General features: G+C 44.9%; 2 protein-coding genes and 2 non-coding genes across 5 annotated transcripts in view; 1 reads left to right on the plus strand and 3 right to left on the minus strand.

Annotated features, from left to right (window-relative positions):
- ST3GAL6 (ST3 beta-galactoside alpha-2,3-sialyltransferase 6) overlaps positions 1-16,912 on the minus strand; it is an 84,999-nt gene that overhangs the window by 64,059 nt on the left and 4,028 nt on the right. Inside the window, exon 2 of one of the 2 annotated variants that reach the window (XM_056497497.1) lies at positions 5,085-5,221. The gene's annotated coding sequence lies outside the window, so the exon portion shown is untranslated. Of the gene's footprint in view, positions 1-5,084; positions 5,239-16,912 lie in introns of those variants that run through there. The other variant, XM_056497515.1, reaches the window with a different exon arrangement.
- CPOX (coproporphyrinogen oxidase) lies at positions 7,495-15,960 on the plus strand. Its single transcript, XM_056497458.1, has 7 exons — positions 7,495-7,996; positions 8,088-8,231; positions 8,896-9,006; positions 9,402-9,543; positions 11,600-11,818; positions 13,480-13,584; positions 15,440-15,960. Exons 1-7 carry the CDS (start codon positions 7,510-7,512, stop codon positions 15,525-15,527), a joined length of 1,296 nt encoding a protein of 431 aa, XP_056353433.1. The 5' UTR covers positions 7,495-7,509; the 3' UTR covers positions 15,528-15,960.
- Positions 16,376-16,447, minus strand: TRNAD-GUC (transfer RNA aspartic acid (anticodon GUC)). The gene has a single exon. It is a non-coding gene; the product is annotated as a tRNA-Asp (tRNA).
- TRNAI-AAU (transfer RNA isoleucine (anticodon AAU)) lies at positions 16,777-16,850 on the minus strand. Its single transcript has one exon. It is a non-coding gene; the product is annotated as a tRNA-Ile (tRNA).

Here is a 16,912-nt window from a genome sequence, read left to right on the forward strand (position 1 = left end):
TGGATGTCCAGATGAGAGAAAAAGTGTGAAACTTGTGGGAGAGGAAAAGCTGCAGGAATGTTACACAAGAATGAGTAGAAAACATCTCTCTTATGAAAAGTAGTCTCAGGACAACATCTGTAAGGACTTGTGTTGCCAGCAGACATGGGACCCTCGGGGAAAACCAGTGATGAGCATGTGACAGTGTAGCCAGGGGGTTTTCAAGGCAGTTTTGAAGAACAGGGGATGGAAGGCATCGGGACAGGGCTCTGGGGTTTATTACACTGACAAAGAATGAAACAGAAGAAGTATCCAGAAGGGGAAGATAATGCAGTGCTAAGATCCAGTATTGTCTAGAATACTCCACTTCATTTAAAAGCTGAAAAGACAATGAAATCCCACAGAACTCATGACAAGGCTGCCCTGGTAAGAAGGCCAAGTTTTATAAAGAGACATAAAAAGAAAATCTAATGCTGAGATGGTGCAGCTGCCCTACAACACCCTACACCTTATCAGCATTTTTGAGATCTCTGGTAGGGACTTGTACAGAGTAAGTTCTTGACAGGCTCTAGTATCAGTTAGAATTTGACTCTATGGTTTTCAATACTGATTCAAATCTATTTCAGTCCTTGCAACCCACACTTACCTAAGAGGGCTCCCTTGCAGGAGTTCAGCCCACTTTGGAAAACTAACTTTTAAAAAACTTTAGAGACCTCCAGAGGTCCCATCCATTGTCTGAACAAACTGTCCCAACCTTTCCTCAGAAGATTCTGCTCTCTGCCTCTGCATCTTCTCTCCTCAAAGTACCCCCATCTGTAGGGGGCTTGCTCCATTTCTCCACTCTAGCCCAGTCCCCAGCACTCCTGCCCAAACTTTTCTCTGCAGTCCTCAGGCTCATCTCTGGCATATTTTCGTTTTGGTGACATTCCCCCATCTGCAGACCTAAACCAATGTGAAGTGAAAGATTAAGAAATTCAGGCAATGAAGGAAGTGAAAGCTGTGATTCAAAAGGTGGTGATTCACTTTAGGCAAGACTGCAATCTGAGTGCTGCCAAGACTTTTACCAACTGGCCTTTTAAAGTGCTCCTTTTCAAACCAGACACAAGAACAGGGAGTAACAAAACACTGCTCTTTGTTTTTTAGAGTTTTGAGAGAAGAAAAACTGCTGAAGGCAGTGAGTTCATTTAGGAATCCACTAGCCTGCTGATCAAGTTTCAGGTTGAGAAACACATGCATTTTCATGGGTAAGCAACGTGTACCTTACACATCCTTTGCATGAGGGGACAGTGGTCACCACATGACAGTGGTCATGCAAGGAGGTAAAGGGTTATGATTCTCCACTCTGGTGCAGAGATAGGCCTGAGGGCATGGATAGGAAAAACTCTTCACTGTCTCTTCAGATATTCAAGAATTAGGAGCCATCAATGATGCTAAGGGAAGCTGTGCTCTAGGCAAGCGCTACAGACCACAATGCTGCTTGCCTGAGGATTTTTTAGCTGCAGAAAATTCTCAAGGGAGACTGAACAAGCATTTAGAAGAGACACCTGTTGACAGTCACTAATTAGATCAATCACACCATATTCGGGAAATCCCTAAAGTGAAAACACACAGTCTGGGAACATATCTGGCTGAAGTATTCTGCCTTATTCTTCTACTTTCCTGGCATCTTGCTTTTGGATTTGGCTTGCTTTTAGTCAGGTCAGATAGATCTGTTAATTGAATAATGGCCTTGGCAAAACTTGTAGTTATAACTTCTATGAACTAACAGCTTGAGGAAAGAGTTACCTCTTACTTGACTGCAAATAATGGACTAAGCAGGCTTTATCATTTGTTTTCTGGAGGTGATGCAGAAAAAACAGTTTTATCTTCTTTTTCATAGAATTTCTGACCTTATCCCTGCAGTACAGTGTAAGGCCAGAGAAAGATGGTGCATTAAGCTATAGTTCTACCAGATGGTAAATGAGTCCCACCACACCAGGTTAAAAATGCCTGAGCCAGGGACCATCATGAGTCCCAGACTGCCAGCTTTAAAATGACCACAAAAGCCCTCTTGTGTGCTGTCCACAATTCTTTACATTGGTCACTTTCCTTGTCAGCAAGGGTGAGCATAGCACCTTTTACCATGGAAATTGCTTTTCTGTCCTAAAACCCCCTGCCGATTCTCAACACATGCATCACACCCTTTCTTGCTTCTAGTCTTCCTGATAATCCTGAGCTGTAAAGAAGACTGAATCCAGAGAGTAAAGAAGTTTCAATTATACTACCACAGTGTATGTCTGTTACTCAGAATTAGCTGCAAATGCAAGTCTCTCAAGACTTGTAAGCTAACTCAGCCAGTCCTTTAGCTTAACCATGAAAAATGTACCTATTATTCCAGGAAGGACAAAGGAGTATGTATTTTGGCTTCTGGATGGACTTTCATAACAGTAAACATTACATTTAGTGTGTATAAACAGCTACAGTGGCTAAAAAAAAAAAAAAAAAAATTGTGACACTATGGCAGGGGAGTAATGTTTGACCTGCTTCTTAGAACAAGAAAAGAATTTCCGCCAGTAGACCACTTCTGCTCATTGTTTCCCTTTCCTTGGAAACCTGGCAGAAAGGTCATGCTTTGGCTTTTCCTGGATGAAGTCACATATGCAATAGCTATGGCTGGGGAAAATTCCTCATGTTTTATGAAGATGGTGTTATGTGACAGCAAATCTGAAGGCAGAGCTCAAGGAAGGGCACAGAGGAAACGGGAAAACAATGGATCTCATTACAGGGAAGATGTAGTACCTGACCTGGAGTGCTGGCATGTTTCCAGGGGAGACTGCATACAAGCACATTTTGGGGCCTAACTGTTAGAGCAAACCTCTATATTTTCACTACTCTTTTATTAATTATGCAAAAGTGATCAATCAATAGTGGAGGAAAGGTTTTTCTAAGGCACTACATAACTCCTCTTACCTTCCAGAAGCTAGCCTGAAAGAATTCCAGCAGAATTCTTGTTCTGTAGTTATCTTTTCCTTCCTTCATACACCTGTGAGAATCAATCCCACATTTTAAAAAAGTGAAGAAAAAAAGAAGGATTCACATGAATTTGCCATCCAGACAAATTACTGAGATGACAGATGCAGAAAGAAAGGGTTTCATCTTTCTCTTATAACTTTCACATCCCCTACTGTTTCAGCTCAGTCACCAAAGCTTTCATTTCTCTCTCACTGTTATCATACTGAGGTAATAACTTAATTCAACTTGTACTGTCATGCAAAACCTTTGAGATGACCTCTGTTAAACAAGAGTACTTGTTGAAGTGCAAGCTCTCAAAATCTCTCTGAAGTCACAATCAATGCTTTGTGTGATAAACTGGATGAAAATGGCTCTTTTAATTTCAGAAGTAAAAGAAATGCCAACTTAATGGGGAATTTTTCTATTCTCAACACATCTTTTTCTTCTTATTTTCTGATAAGCAACTGCATTAATTTAGCATTCAAAATAAAAGAATCAAACAGCCTCAGTAAAAGCATGTGCCTGTCTCAGTCTGAATGATACCTGATCATGCTTTGCTACTTTAGAACCTGCAGTGTCTCTTGTTCTTTTGTTAATATCATTTTTGTCCATAAATTCTCATTAGAAAGAAAAATAAAACCAAGGTAGATGACATCTAAATACAAGCAGCAGCAGAGAAGCTTCAGAGCTCTTTTAAAAGTATAGGAAAAACAACAATAAATAAATAAAATTAAAAGCATTATTTTCTTCATAAGAGGTCACTTTACATAATACTCTAGATAGAAGTCCAGTTCTTCAAATCTACTTGAAATCCCTATAGCCCTACAACCTTCTCCAGAATCACACTCACTTGCATCAGTAGAGATTTTGGCTACAAAGCAACTCTAAATGACTTTGCTGTCACTGAAAACAAAACCTACCACAAGACCCTCTCAACAAAACACATACAGGTATGAAAATAGATGACACTAAGAGACAAAATATCCAAAGTCATTTCACCATGCATGTTCTCAGTTACACTTTGAAAACTGAATGGATATTTTAAGGGAGGCCAAAACCTTGGATAGCTCTCTGAAAAACACAAGGTACATTTCCTTAGATTCAATTCTTGTTCAGGTAAATGCAAGACTAATTCCAGGTTTTCCTCTGGGCTGTAAGCTAAACTCGAAGTGCCTTTTTCCTCTTCCATCAGTATTTCCACAGAAAGGCCCACCCGACACACCACCACTATGCACTGCAAAAGCAGAGCAAAATATAAGCTGTCATTTTCTTGCCTTGTATCACTGATGAGCATCTCACACACATCAGCACCTGATGTTTCAGCCTTAATGTGCTGCCAGAGAGGAGGTCCTCACAAGGAGTTAACATGACAGGATTCAGCACAGAAACAGAGTGTTTTACACTGTCATTCCTCACCACCAACAGGGAGTGAAAGCCTGTCCAGGCTTCTGCATCCAGCCTGAGCAATCCCAGTGTGTAAAGCAGTCATGCTTCTAAACCTCAACAGCAAGAGCAAGACACTGACCTGGCGATGTGGTTGCAGCAAAGTAAATTCTCACCAGATCCTTCCCAGTGGGAGCAGTTGAGTGCTGAGGCAGGAGCCCAGGCAAAACAAGGTTTTTCTAACTGCAGCTGGACAAGGAAGGCCTTGCACAACCTCATCCAGCCTGGGAACGGGGAACCTCGGGCTGGACTAGAGACCTCCAGAGGTCCCAACCAGCTGAATTACCAGATGTTATCAATCAAAGATTGCATTCAACCTAGTACAGAAAAAAATCCCACCAACACATGAAATCAGCAGGAATGTGTTTTACATGTCTTGGCCCTGACATTTACTTGTTTTTTAACAGTGTCTAAAGAAAGACTACTGAAAGAGCAGAGCTTTACTACAGTAAAGAGCTGGAAGAGCACTACCATCTTAGGGGTTTTGGCTGCTCTAAGCAGCTCTTTCCACAGTTCTTTATCCAGGGCTGGCAGTGATAGCTCAGTTTCTTGTTGAATTGTATCTACTGGATGTATCTAAACGTTTTCAAGATAAACAGAATGCATCAAGCACTTCCAAGCTTTTTACAAGCCACCGATCTGTCTTAACACATTTATTGCTTCACTCCTACCTCCACTGGGTTGGGTTTCCTTGCTCGTGAAGGATCATGTTCTCCAGCTGATGGCAGAAGAGAGCAGAGCTAACAAGAGACAAGCTCAGAGATCTTCCGTTCCTCATTGCAGAGCTTCAGCAGCTTCACAGCATCCTCTGCTGCCAAAGAGCAGAACTAGATCAGAAATGCCTTCGAGCAAACGTTATCACTTTATACAGACAGACACTCCCCCCAAAATACCCTACAGTGAAAAGAGGCAGATAATGAAGCCCAGATCCATAACAGGGGTTAATCTCCACACTTTCCACGGAGCCACCCTTGAAATTGATCTATGCTTGGATACTACATGTGCAAATCAGTTCAGACATGCCAGATTACTATTTCCAAGGAACAGTCTCATATCAAAGTGCAATCCTTTTAGGGCTGAGCTCTTTTCATGCTATGCAGTACCTTTCATCATCTGGCTCTACAAAGACCTTCTATTTGTTATTCTGAATTCTTATTTTCACAGAATCACATGCTGGGTAGGTTGGAGGGGACCACAGTGGACCATCTGGTCCAACCTCCTTGCTCAAGCAGGGAAATCCCAGAGTACACGGCCAGGATTGTGTCCAGGTGATTCTCCAGGGAGGAGACTCCACATTTTCTCTGGGCATCCTGTTTCCATGCTTGGTCACAGTAAAGAAGTTCTTTCTCCTATTCAGGCATAACTTCTTGTGCATCACTTTCTACTCGGTGTCTTCTTGTTCCATTGCTTGGGACCACTGAGCAGAGCCTGACACCCTCCCTTGAGTTATTCACAGACACTGATGTGGTCCCCTCTCAGTCATCTCTTCTCAGGGCTGAACAGACCCAGCTCCCTCAGCCTCTCCTCCTAAGAGAGATACTCCAGTCCCTTCATCACTTGTGTCACCTGTTGTTTCTCCAGCGGGTGTCAGGGTAGTTAAAGTCCCCCACCAGAACCAGGGCCTGTGACTGTGACGCTGCTTCAAGCTGCCTAAAAAAAATGCCAAAGCCCTTGCCCACTTTTTCCTGCTCAGGTGGCCTGTAGCAGACACCAGCAACAGTGTTACCTCTATTTATCTGCCTTTTTTTCCTAACCCATGAGCTCTTAACTTGCTTGTTGTCCACCCAAAGGCAGAGCTCCTTACATTCCAAGTGCTCTCTCACAGGGAGGGCAACTCCACCACCACACCTTTCTGGAGTTTCTCTCTAAACAGGGCGTAGCCCTTCATGACAACACTGCAGTCATGCAAGTTATCCCACCATGTCTCCGAAATTGCAGTGAGATCAAAGCCCTTTTACTGCACACATCTCTAGTTCTAGTTTCAGGAAAGAAAATGTGCTTCAACGTTAGAAAGAACAAAGAATGTATATAGTGCCCTCCAAGATCCACAGGAAATATTCCTATTGCACTAAACTGGTGGTCCCACAGACTATTCAGATGCTAAAACTATGAGAAGAAAAGCAGAAATGCCATATGCAGGAGAGCAATTCCCCATGGTTCACAGGACGGCTCAGTAAAATACAACTTCACCCCTATTCCAGCAACACCTGGCCCTGTACAAGCCATTACTCATAAAACGACTCTGCAGCCCCAGGTATTAGTATCAGCAATACCAGGTTATTTGTAAGCAGCATGCAGAGATGTTTTACAGGCACAAGGACAGCACAGCCCCCTCTCCCAAAGCTGCACCAGGGGAGGTGTGGCACCTGAGTGATGCATCCATCTCTCCCTGTCTCTCCCTGTCACGGCACCCACACACAATGGGCAGCCCAGATCCAGATGGAAGAGTTATGGGATGCTTGCACTCTTTCACAGCAGCCAGTGTGGATGGGCTTTCTTGTACAGACATGTACAAGCCAGCTGTGTGCCAATGGCATTCTGGCCTGTTTCAGAAATAGCGGGACAGCAGGACTAGGGAAGTGATTCTTCCTCTGTGCTCAGCATTGGTGAGGCCACGTGTCAAATACTGTGTCCAGTTCAGGGTTCCTCAGTTCGGGAAGGCCAGAGGTGCTGGAGCAGGTCCAAGGAAGAACAGTGGAGCTGGTGAAGGGTCTGGAGCACAAGTCTTATGAGGAGCGGCTGAGGGAGCTGGGGCTATTCAGCCTGAAGGAGACTCAGGGGTGACCGTATCACTCTCTACAGCTACCTAACAGGAGGCTGTAGCCAGGTGGGGATCGCTCTTTTCCAGGCAACCAGCAACATGACGAGAGGACATAGCGTTAAGCTGTGCCAGGGGAGGTTTAAGTTGACATTAGGAAGAATTTTTTTCACAGAAAGGCTGATTAGACATTGGATCGGGCCGCCCAGGGAGATGGTGGAGTCACTGTTCCTGGAGGTGTTTAAAGACTGGACGTGCCAGAGTGCCCGGTGGCCGAGCTGACAATGTGGTGACAGATAACAGGCCGGACTGGCTGATCCCAGAGATGCTTCCCCGTAATGATTCCGTGTGCAGGCACACGTTCGTACCCGGCGGGCCCCGCCCTGCTCCGCCCCGCCGGCACTGCGGCGCCGGTGCCGGTGATGGCGGCGGCAGCGCGCCTGTTCCGCGGGGCCGCCCGCGGCCCGCCCGCCCTGGCCCTTGCCCGGGCGCTGGGCTCCGCGCCGCCGGGGCGGGCGGGCCGGGGGGCAAGGGGGGCCGCGCTGGCGGCCGCGGGGGCGCTGGGCGGGCTGGGGCTGGCGCTGGGGCTGTGGCGGCGGCAGGTCGCGTTAGCGGCGGCCCGGGAGGACGAGGAGGAGAAGGAGCTGCGGCAGCGGTTCATGGCGCCGCCGGTGAGCGGGCTGCGGGAGCTGCGGCGGCGGCGGCGGGAGCTGCGGAGCCGCATGGAGCTGCTCATCATGGAGACGCAGGCGGAGATGTGTCGCGCCCTGGCCGCCCTGGACCCCGGCGCCTCCTTCGTCGTTGACAGCTGGGAAAGGAAGGAAGGTACGGGGGAGCCGCGGGGCAGACCGCGGACACCGGCACCGCGGGCTCGGTCACCGCTCGGTGATCCTGACCCGGAGCCTGGCGTTGGCAGGCGGAGGCGGCATCAGCTGCGTGCTGCAGGATGGCGAGGTCTTCGAGAAGGCGGGTGTGAACGTATCCGTCGTGTCCGGGCTCCTGTCCGAGGAGGCAGCGCGACAGATGCGGAGCAGGGGGAAGTCTCTGAAGGCCAAGGACGGTAAGGCAGCGAGCTCGCAGGTGGGATAGGGGAGGGACGAGTTCACCCCAGTATTCCCGTGCAGGTACTCTGAAAGCAAGCAGGCCTTTGAGCAGAACATGAGGAAGGCCAGACTGATCGAAGCTCAAAGGTTTTCGTTTGCACCATAGTGATTTCTAATCAGTAAGCCTGGCAGGTGGACTTTCATGTCCCTAGAAAGCGAGGCACGGTATTGCAGGGACAGGTGGTTTCTCAATAATGACACTGTAGTGCAACAATGAAACAGTGCAGGAATTATGAACGAGAGAGGTGGAGGGAGAAAACCAACAACACTTGAAGGCTAAAGGGGACTTAATGCATGTTTGTTTAGCAAAAGGTAATTGTGAGGACTGGGGGTGTTAGAAAGCCTTAGCGGTGTCTTATATTTTAAGTGGTCTTCATCTAGTGGGTTCTTCAAAGTATTGTCACATTTTAGAAGAACTACCAAAGAGAGAGTTGAGTTAAGTGCCCAGAAGTGTATGGATGAGAAGTAACTTGCCCATGATTAATAATTATGGTGACCCAACAGGAGACGTTTTCTTGTTGTGGCTTGGAGCCTAAGGGAAAATAGCAATGTTCCTTAAATGATAACAAATGAAGTTTATTGAAAAACTGAAGGACTTTCTCTGTGCATCTTTTTATCTAGGGAAGCTGCCTTTTTGTGCCATGGGTGTGAGCTCTGTTATCCATCCAAAGAATCCTCATGTTCCAACCATGCACTTCAACTACAGATACTTTGAAATTGAAGAAGCAGACGGTAAGGATTGTAATTCAATGAGGAATGTATGAAAAGTCTGACTGCCCAAAGGAAGTGTGAATGCATGGCTGGGGTAAGAGATCAAGAATCAGTGTGAATTTGCTCCCAGCTATGTCAAGAGTCACCAGCCCATCTTGTGAAACTGCTATCCTATAGTCAGGGTCAGTGGTCCAAAATGGTTTTCACTACGTTGAAGTTTGTTTCATCTTTTCCTAAAATGAATGATCATTGCGCTACCTTGTAGTCAAATCTTTCACTATTGAAGCTTAGGGACACCATGAAAAACAATTTTGTTCTGTACTGCAAAAGTAGTTGTTAGTTCTTGGTGAACCACTAGCAACAAGTTGCTGTTCAGAAGTTTAAAAGAAAAATGTTGCTGCTTGCCTCTGCTATAGGAACTACACAGTGGTGGTTTGGTGGTGGGACTGACCTCACTCCAACTTACCTGAATGAAGAGGACGCTGTTCATTTTCACAAGACTCTGAAAGAAGCCTGTGACAAGCACGATCTGAAGCTATATCCCAAGTACAAGAAATGGTATGTGGGGGAAGATGTGCTTGGGGGGAGCAGAAAGCAGCACTGGATGTTGGCAGTTAAGTGTATGCTAGGAACTGTAGGTCCTGCTTCCTTTTGAAAAGTATCAGAAAGGTCTAATGAAAATCAGAAGTGTAGTGGGACTTAATGTTGTCTAAAGAAATACCTTATTTACAGAATCCTGGATTTTTCAAATCAGAGGGCTGACAACTAGGATCATAAGTCTATAGCCCAAGGAAAAAGTGAGCTGACTCGTCAAGGTTTTGTTGCACTAGCAACTTAAAATTCCTTTTAGCCTCTTGTGCTAAACTAGGACAGACTTCTGCCCCATGGATTTGCACAAGTTCTGTTTACAGTGAACTCATGGTGAATGTGTATGTGGGCTCTTGGGCCACCATAGCAGTTCTGAAAATCCCAATTTTGTTTTTCTGCCTTCAGTCTAGACTTCATGGCTTTTTTTTTTCCCCCCCTAATTTCCAGGTAAATAAAGGACCTTGTCCTTAATGTAAAAGCTTCATAATTCGATGAAGCTGTATTTTCTTCTCTGGTGACATATTCACTGGGAGTTCAACAGCACATTTTCTAAGATGCAAACTTTGAATGTTCTTCTTGAGCTGAGAGATACAAGTGATGGGATCTTCCACGATAAGTGGGAATTTGCTGCTCTGTGTCTGATAATCCTATCTGCCACAAGCTGTGTATGCAGGAAGGTGGGGGTACCCTTTTGTAAGCTACTAGGTCTTGTCTGAGGACAGGAGATAAAGTGGGTGTTGTAGTTTGGGTGGCAACCATTTAGTAGAAAGACACATATTAGAGCCTTGAGATTACAGTCTTGCTGTCTGAGGATTTTTTGCTTGGTAGTTTAGAGAATCTGCCTTAATAGTCAGGTTCTTTGTAGCCTAAAGTTAGCAATGACAGCTGCAGGGGGTAGGAGACTTTTTCCCACTTTGCTAAAGATCATTGTGGTTATTACATTTACCATACTGTCTACCTGATCTAGGTTTAAGATTTTTGTCTGGTTTATTCTCTTTTATGTTTCTGACTCTGGTTTTTTTTTTCTAACTCTTTCTGCTATCATAAAATAAAAAACACTGATCATCCCAGTGAATAAAAAAATAGTGTAGGTTATCTGTTACATCTCCATGTCTCTCTTGTTATGGCCATGCTGTATATAGTGCTTGAGAACGATTGTGGATATATGGAAATCTGGTCCTCTATGGAAAACTAGTCCTAAAGGAAGGCCAGGTTTTCTTGATGTTGATGGTTTCTGCTTCCTACTTTCTTTTGCTTTCTCCTCCATGTGAAGACTTGCATGCCCAAGCAAGGAATTACAAGATAGGATTGAGTTACTTAAGTTACAGTAATTTCACAACTAAATACTCCCTGTAAATACAAAAGTGATTAGGATAAGATGCCCTTACTCATTTATAACTTAAACATGACTCATGAAAAGCCACTGCTATAATGACTCAATTTTCCAAGTTTTATTAAAAAGCCTTTTTCCAAGGAAAGGTGCCATGACAGTTGCTTTATTATCTGGTCTTGGGGCCTTAGATTACTTATGTTTTGATGAAGAAAATTATTTTACTTGAATGGCAAAGAAAAGAAATTCTCTTCCAAGTTAGAGTTCATATGAAAGCTGTCCAAATAATTTGAGAATTACATATAATTCTGGGAATAGAAGCTGTCAAGAGCCCTTAGTTTTGAAAGTTTTGAAATCAGATGTCCCTGTTCTGAGTAGGTAGAGGCTATGGATTGGATCAGCCCACGTGGATGCATCTGCCATGGTGTTCAGTGACTTTGTGATGATGTGTAGCTTTACAGAGACCATTTAATCAGAGCTTTTACTGCAAGTGACATGGGAGTGCTTTCCAGGTGGTGCTGTACCATCCTGGCTCTGGGCAGTCAGGGAAAAAGTGGGGCACCCAGCTCTGCAGAAATTGACTTACGGTCAGTATTTCACTGGTTCTGTCCTGCAGCATACAGCTCTTTGGAGTGCTTTTCAAGTCTTTGAATACTCTGGACCATGTTAGTAAGCATCTGATACTTCTTCTTCTAGGTGTGATGACTACTTCTATATCAAGCACCGTGGCGAGCGAAGAGGGATTGGAGGCATATTCTTCGATGATTTGGACTCTCCCTCCAAGGAGGAAGTATTCCAGTTTGTAAAGAGTTGTGCCAAAGCTGTCGTGCCTTGTTACATTCCCATTGTGAAGAAGCACTGCCATGACTCCTTCACACCAGAGGAAAAGCTATGGCAACAGCTTCGGAGAGGACGGTGAGTACTGGAGAACAAAAGTATACACAGGAGGTAGACTGTGCTGGCAAGAAAAAAATATGAACTAGTTCTTTTTGGTTACAGGTTGTGTGGGCCAAAAAAGCTCATCAAGAATTTCAGCATTTTTGTGCATAGAATTCCAACACTAGATTGCTAAAGAGAGTGCAAAGAAGGCATTTCCCACTCTGCCATGTTGCAACACAAGCAACCCAAACAAAACGCCACTATTTCATTCCAACTCCTTCACATAGAAAGAGAAGTTTCTGCTGTGTAACAGGCAAAGGGGTGTGGGTGTGCTTGGTGTCCTGAATCCTGCCTTCTCCTGCAGCCCAGGAGAGGCTGCCCTAGATATAGGCTGCCCTGTCACATGAGGAGCTAAGGGTGAGGAAATGGTGCTTCCTATTAAGTAATGCAGCAAAACCCCAGAAAGTCAGGAAATAACTGTACTTGAGTATTTTCAGCTCCTTACATACATATTCCATCTGTAAAGGAATTGAGGATTCCTGTAAAGGAATACAGAAGGTTGGATTTTTTTATTCTGGCATGGTCCAAGGTTACTGTAAAAGACTTAGGAGGGTGCTTGTTGATGTCACCAGCTGTTAATGGTGCAAAAGCTTGAGTACGTTGGTCAATACAGTTGTATTCTGTTCTCCATGTCCTGTGATTGTGTGAGTGTATGGAGAAATGAAATTACATGTGCATTGTGCTTAACTAGAGTCTTTAGTTTCTGCCTATTCTGCAAAGAAATGTGAGACTGGCATGAAAAGAGTGTAAGCATTCAAGTTCACATCACTGGCCTGCAGCTGTTGGTCACTTAAGCAAGCGTCCTTAATTTGGTGGGACTGTTGTTGGGAACATTGGGCTTTCAGGATCCAGTCTGTGTATGGGATTTGGCAAACCTGCAAAGTTTAAAAGGGGGAGTAGCTTTTCTAAGTTGCAGCCAGGACCAGCTCTTGAGGCCTGTCTATTTCCCTGGGTCTGTTTGCAGGTTATGGGGCTATATAAAGCTTTTATCTCTGCAGATATAGAAGAGCTTTTCCCTTCCTGTATCTTTAAGTACAAACACCCTGTACTGGCTATCAAGATAATCCCTGATGGATTGTCACAGCTCTGTTCCTATGCTGGGAGTAGAAAATGGTCTTATTTCATCACTTACAAGTCCCAGCCAGCACTCTGAACCTGACTTCTGCTGCTTTCCAGATCTTCCCAGGAACCAGGAAATACTGTTCTGACCTTGCTGCTTATGTGTCCTTCAGCATGGAGGACTGCACAGTAGATTTTTTTCTCTGGTTATTTTCAGTTCCTTTAAAGCCTTTATGTCTGACACACCCAAAAAGAATAGAAGAACCAAGGTAAACGTGGTGTTGAGCTTGCCAGCAGGGCTGAGGTGTGGGAGGAGTACAGTACAGCACAGGAGGCTGCAGACTGCTCTCCTTTGAACAGCTGGTCTGTTCTAGTCTCTTAGCTGAGGACACTTCTTCCTGTGCTCTGTGGAGTGGCAAGGTCACACCTGCATTCCTGTGCAGAGGATGCTAAAGAACAGTTGACCCCCAGCTCAGCAGAAAGACAGATTGGTTTTGTTTGAGGTCTGCCAGTTGAAGAAAACACAACCAACTTCTGCTAATAAACTCGGTATTTTCTGTTGCATCTCTTCATTCTAGGTATGTAGAGTTCAACTTGCTTTATGACAGAGGTACAAAGTTTGGCCTCCTGACACCTGGATCAAGAATTGAAAGCATTCTTATGTCTCTGCCACTGACTGCGAGGTAAGGGTGTGGTTATGTGGGGTTGAAGTAGGCATTGTTCTTTGCAAAATACTTCATAGGATTGAATCAAAAGTCTCTCTTGTTCTCCAGTCTCTTAACAGTGGTAGGTTCATGCCCAATACAAGAATTGGACAAATACAGTTCTCTATTCTGCAAATGCAGATGCTTCTCTGTTGTTCTCACCTAGTTGCCACTAGTGTGTGGCATAGAGATTTTCTGGCAAAAAAACAATTTATGGTTTTTGTGCTTAGTTCCTCTCAATAGATTTCTTGTCCTCGCTCCATGGGTTTTTGTTTAGTAGTCCTTAGAAACCATGAGAGGTTCTGGCAGTCCTGCCAAATGTGTGGCAAGGAGCTCCACAGTTTAACCATGTGTTGTATGACAAAGTACCTCTTTTCTGCCTGAACCTGATGACTTTGTGTGACTTTTCACTGAGTAACATGATTTTCTTCCTGTTCATTTTCTCCATAACAGTTTTTATTTTATAGGCTTCTGGGGGTTTTTCATTATTTGTTTTCCAGGCTGACAATCCTGTTCTTTTTAGTCTTTTGTACAGTTGCTGTTTTGTACTTTGGTCACTTTCTCTAGGCTGAAGTTTTCTGTGCCCTTTCTAAACTGGGGATAAGGAACAGACAATGTAAGCTGCATATCCATATATAATATGCAGGTGTGCTGCTGACTCACACAGCATAGTGATGTTTTAATTCATTATTCCTTTCATAATCCTAATATTCTGTTTGCTGGTTTTGACTGCTGTTCAGCATTGAGGTGGCATTTTCATAGAACTATTATGATGCTAAGGTCTTTTCTAGACAATAAAATTTAACTCAATCTGTATGCAACCTTTTTCCTGTGTCCATCACATCAATCAACAGTGGATTTCACCTGCCATTTTATTGCTCACTTGCTTGGCTAAATACTGTTTTTAATTGTCCTTTTAGGTTTTAACCCATCTTGCTTACACTTGTGACACCAGCAAATTCAGTCATTTACTATTTATTCCCACTTTCAGGTTGCTTTTGGGTATGCTGGGTAGTATACAGATCCTATCATGAATTCCATAGCGTTCACTAGTGACTTCCCTCTGCTAGGAAAACTGCCTGCTGCCCCGTAACCATGAAGGCAGTGCTGTTCTCACATATATCTTCATCCCACTGACTCCTGATGTGTCCCTGACATGGTGGTGTAGCATGTGCTATGTTTTGATTTAATTTCTGGGTCTGTCCGGGTTTGCTGTTTTTCATCAATGTAACTAGCTCATTTCACAGCATGAATGGGTCATTCCTGGGGGGGAAAATGAAAGGAGGATGTACCCATCTCTCTGTGACTGCTGATACTTTCTCTGTTGTGCCTCTTTCAATTGCCTTTTCAATGAAAAAAGGGGATCTTCCACCACTTTCTTTTAAACCAAGATTCAGCAAAGACTTGTAAAGCTTCCAGTCCAGATTCTGGAAAAATGTCTTGTGTCACTGTCAAAATTCTGTGTGTTCCTTTTTGTATTCATCTTCATATTCATCTTTTATTCTCCTCCTTTTATTCATCTGTGGTACTAGTGTGTCACAAGAGACGGTTAAAAGATTTTTGCAAATAAATCTGCATGCCCTGTGGGGAATGGGACATTGCTCTTTCTTTTTGCTTGTCCTTCCAGCTTTTTCAAAATTCGTAAAAAGATGAAGCTAACATCTCTCTTGTCTACCCTGGTGGCGTTATTATTTGTTTTTACTGAACTTGTCACCTCAGCCAAGAGTATCGACTATGTCTGTAGCTTTGCATCCTTAGAAAAGGCAACTCCAGTCCAAACACAGCCTGGTGCAGGAGAATGGGCTGTCTGACTGAGTTTCCCCTCTCCTTGCAGGTGGGAGTACATGCACAATCCACCAAAGAGCTCCAAAGAAGCAGAAATCCTGGAGGTTCTGCGAAATCCCAAAGACTGGGTGCACTGACATGGATCATGAAGATGTTGGATTGCTTTCACTGAGCCATTCTGAGAGAACAGGAATGCCTGCAAACCAGCCATTCAAACTGCTGTTGTGTGGTGTTTCAGTGTGTCGATTTTATACTCTTACCTCCTGCCTTAATTATGCTGTAGACTTGTTAGAACTTGCAGATGTGTGAACTCAGTCCTTTAGATTGATGGGCTAATGTTGTCACCCCCTGTTGCTGTTGCCTTGTGGAGGACTGGTGAAGGCCTCACAGGGCTACTCTGCATGCTTTACATGACTGCAAAATGGCAAAGTATCGTGATGTGTTCAGGGAAATGAAAGCATTATTTGTGCCTAAATAGCCTTATAAAATGTCAGGATGCTTAAAAACATTTTTTAAAGAAGAAAGGGAATATTTGATATTATATTAAACCTTAAATTGTGCTTTCAAGAAGCTGTGGAAAAGGTGATACTTAATCCCATGTATTTTGATGATGTTTTGTTTACTGTAGAGGGGGGGAAATGGTTTAAGATGTGCTGCAGCAGCATAACTTGGCTGATCAGTATCTGGGAGAATGTGGGTCGAGGACCCTGTGTTACCTCCTGAGATCAGAAGGATGGCTGTTCGTTTGAGGGGAAAAACAGCACCGAGCATCTGTGCTGCAATCAGGACAGCAGAAAATGCTGCTCGGGCCAGGTCCATTGCCAAGGAGATCGACGGTGCAGCAGGACCCTGCTGGGTGTTGCCCTGAGCCATCCGGCTATGTCTTGACGGTCCTCCCAGCTTTGGACTGGTTGTCTTCGAGTACGAACTTTGTTGAGGACCTGGCAGGGAAAACCAAGTGGGGAAAAAAAATATACATTTCCGCCTCCCCGTCGGGGAATCGAACCCCGGTCTCCCGCGTGACAGGCGGGGATACTAACCACTATACTAACGAGGAGCTCGGTGTGCGCTGCTGCTCTCCCCATCGCCAGGTGGTAACAGCTCAGCTGCCGTGGGCTCCCGGCGTCCGGGGCACGGCTGGCCTGGCCCCGTGGGTGGCCTGGCAGGCTGGGGAGAGGCGCCGGGCCGGCTCGCACTGGCTGCCCGCCCCCCCGCCCCATGACTGCCCAGGTCAAGCTTCCTGTTTGGGAATGAAACGTTCCTTCCCATGTTACACCTCCGCCCCCAAAACAAAATAAAGTGATATTCTGCTAAGTCAGCGATCTCTTCATGTCCAAGCGGGAAGAAAGAAAGAAAAGAAAAGAAAAAAAAAAAAAAAAAGGGGAGTGGCCCGTACGGGGATCGAACCCGCGACCTTGGCGTTATTAGCACCACGCTCTAACCAACTGAGCTAACCGGCCGCCTTGTAACGCCGCTCTTGGGTGCGAGCACCCGAGGCGCTCACGGACGTGCCGCGGGTGCA

Source organism: Oenanthe melanoleuca, chromosome 1, assembly GCF_029582105.1.
Source record: "Oenanthe melanoleuca isolate GR-GAL-2019-014 chromosome 1, OMel1.0, whole genome shotgun sequence".
NCBI classification, from domain to species: Eukaryota; Metazoa; Chordata; class Aves; order Passeriformes; family Muscicapidae; genus Oenanthe; species Oenanthe melanoleuca.

Coding starts and splice junctions, on each gene's coding strand:
- CPOX (XM_056497458.1), top strand. CDS start 7,510: ATGATTCCGTGTGCAGGCACACGTTCGTACCCGGCGGGCCCCGCCCTG. Junction 9,007..9,401: donor TGAAATTGAAGAAGCAGACG/GTAAGGATTGTA, acceptor CCTCTGCTATAG/GAACTACACAGTGGTGGTTT. Junction 9,544..11,599: donor TATCCCAAGTACAAGAAATG/GTATGTGGGGGA, acceptor TTCTTCTTCTAG/GTGTGATGACTACTTCTATA.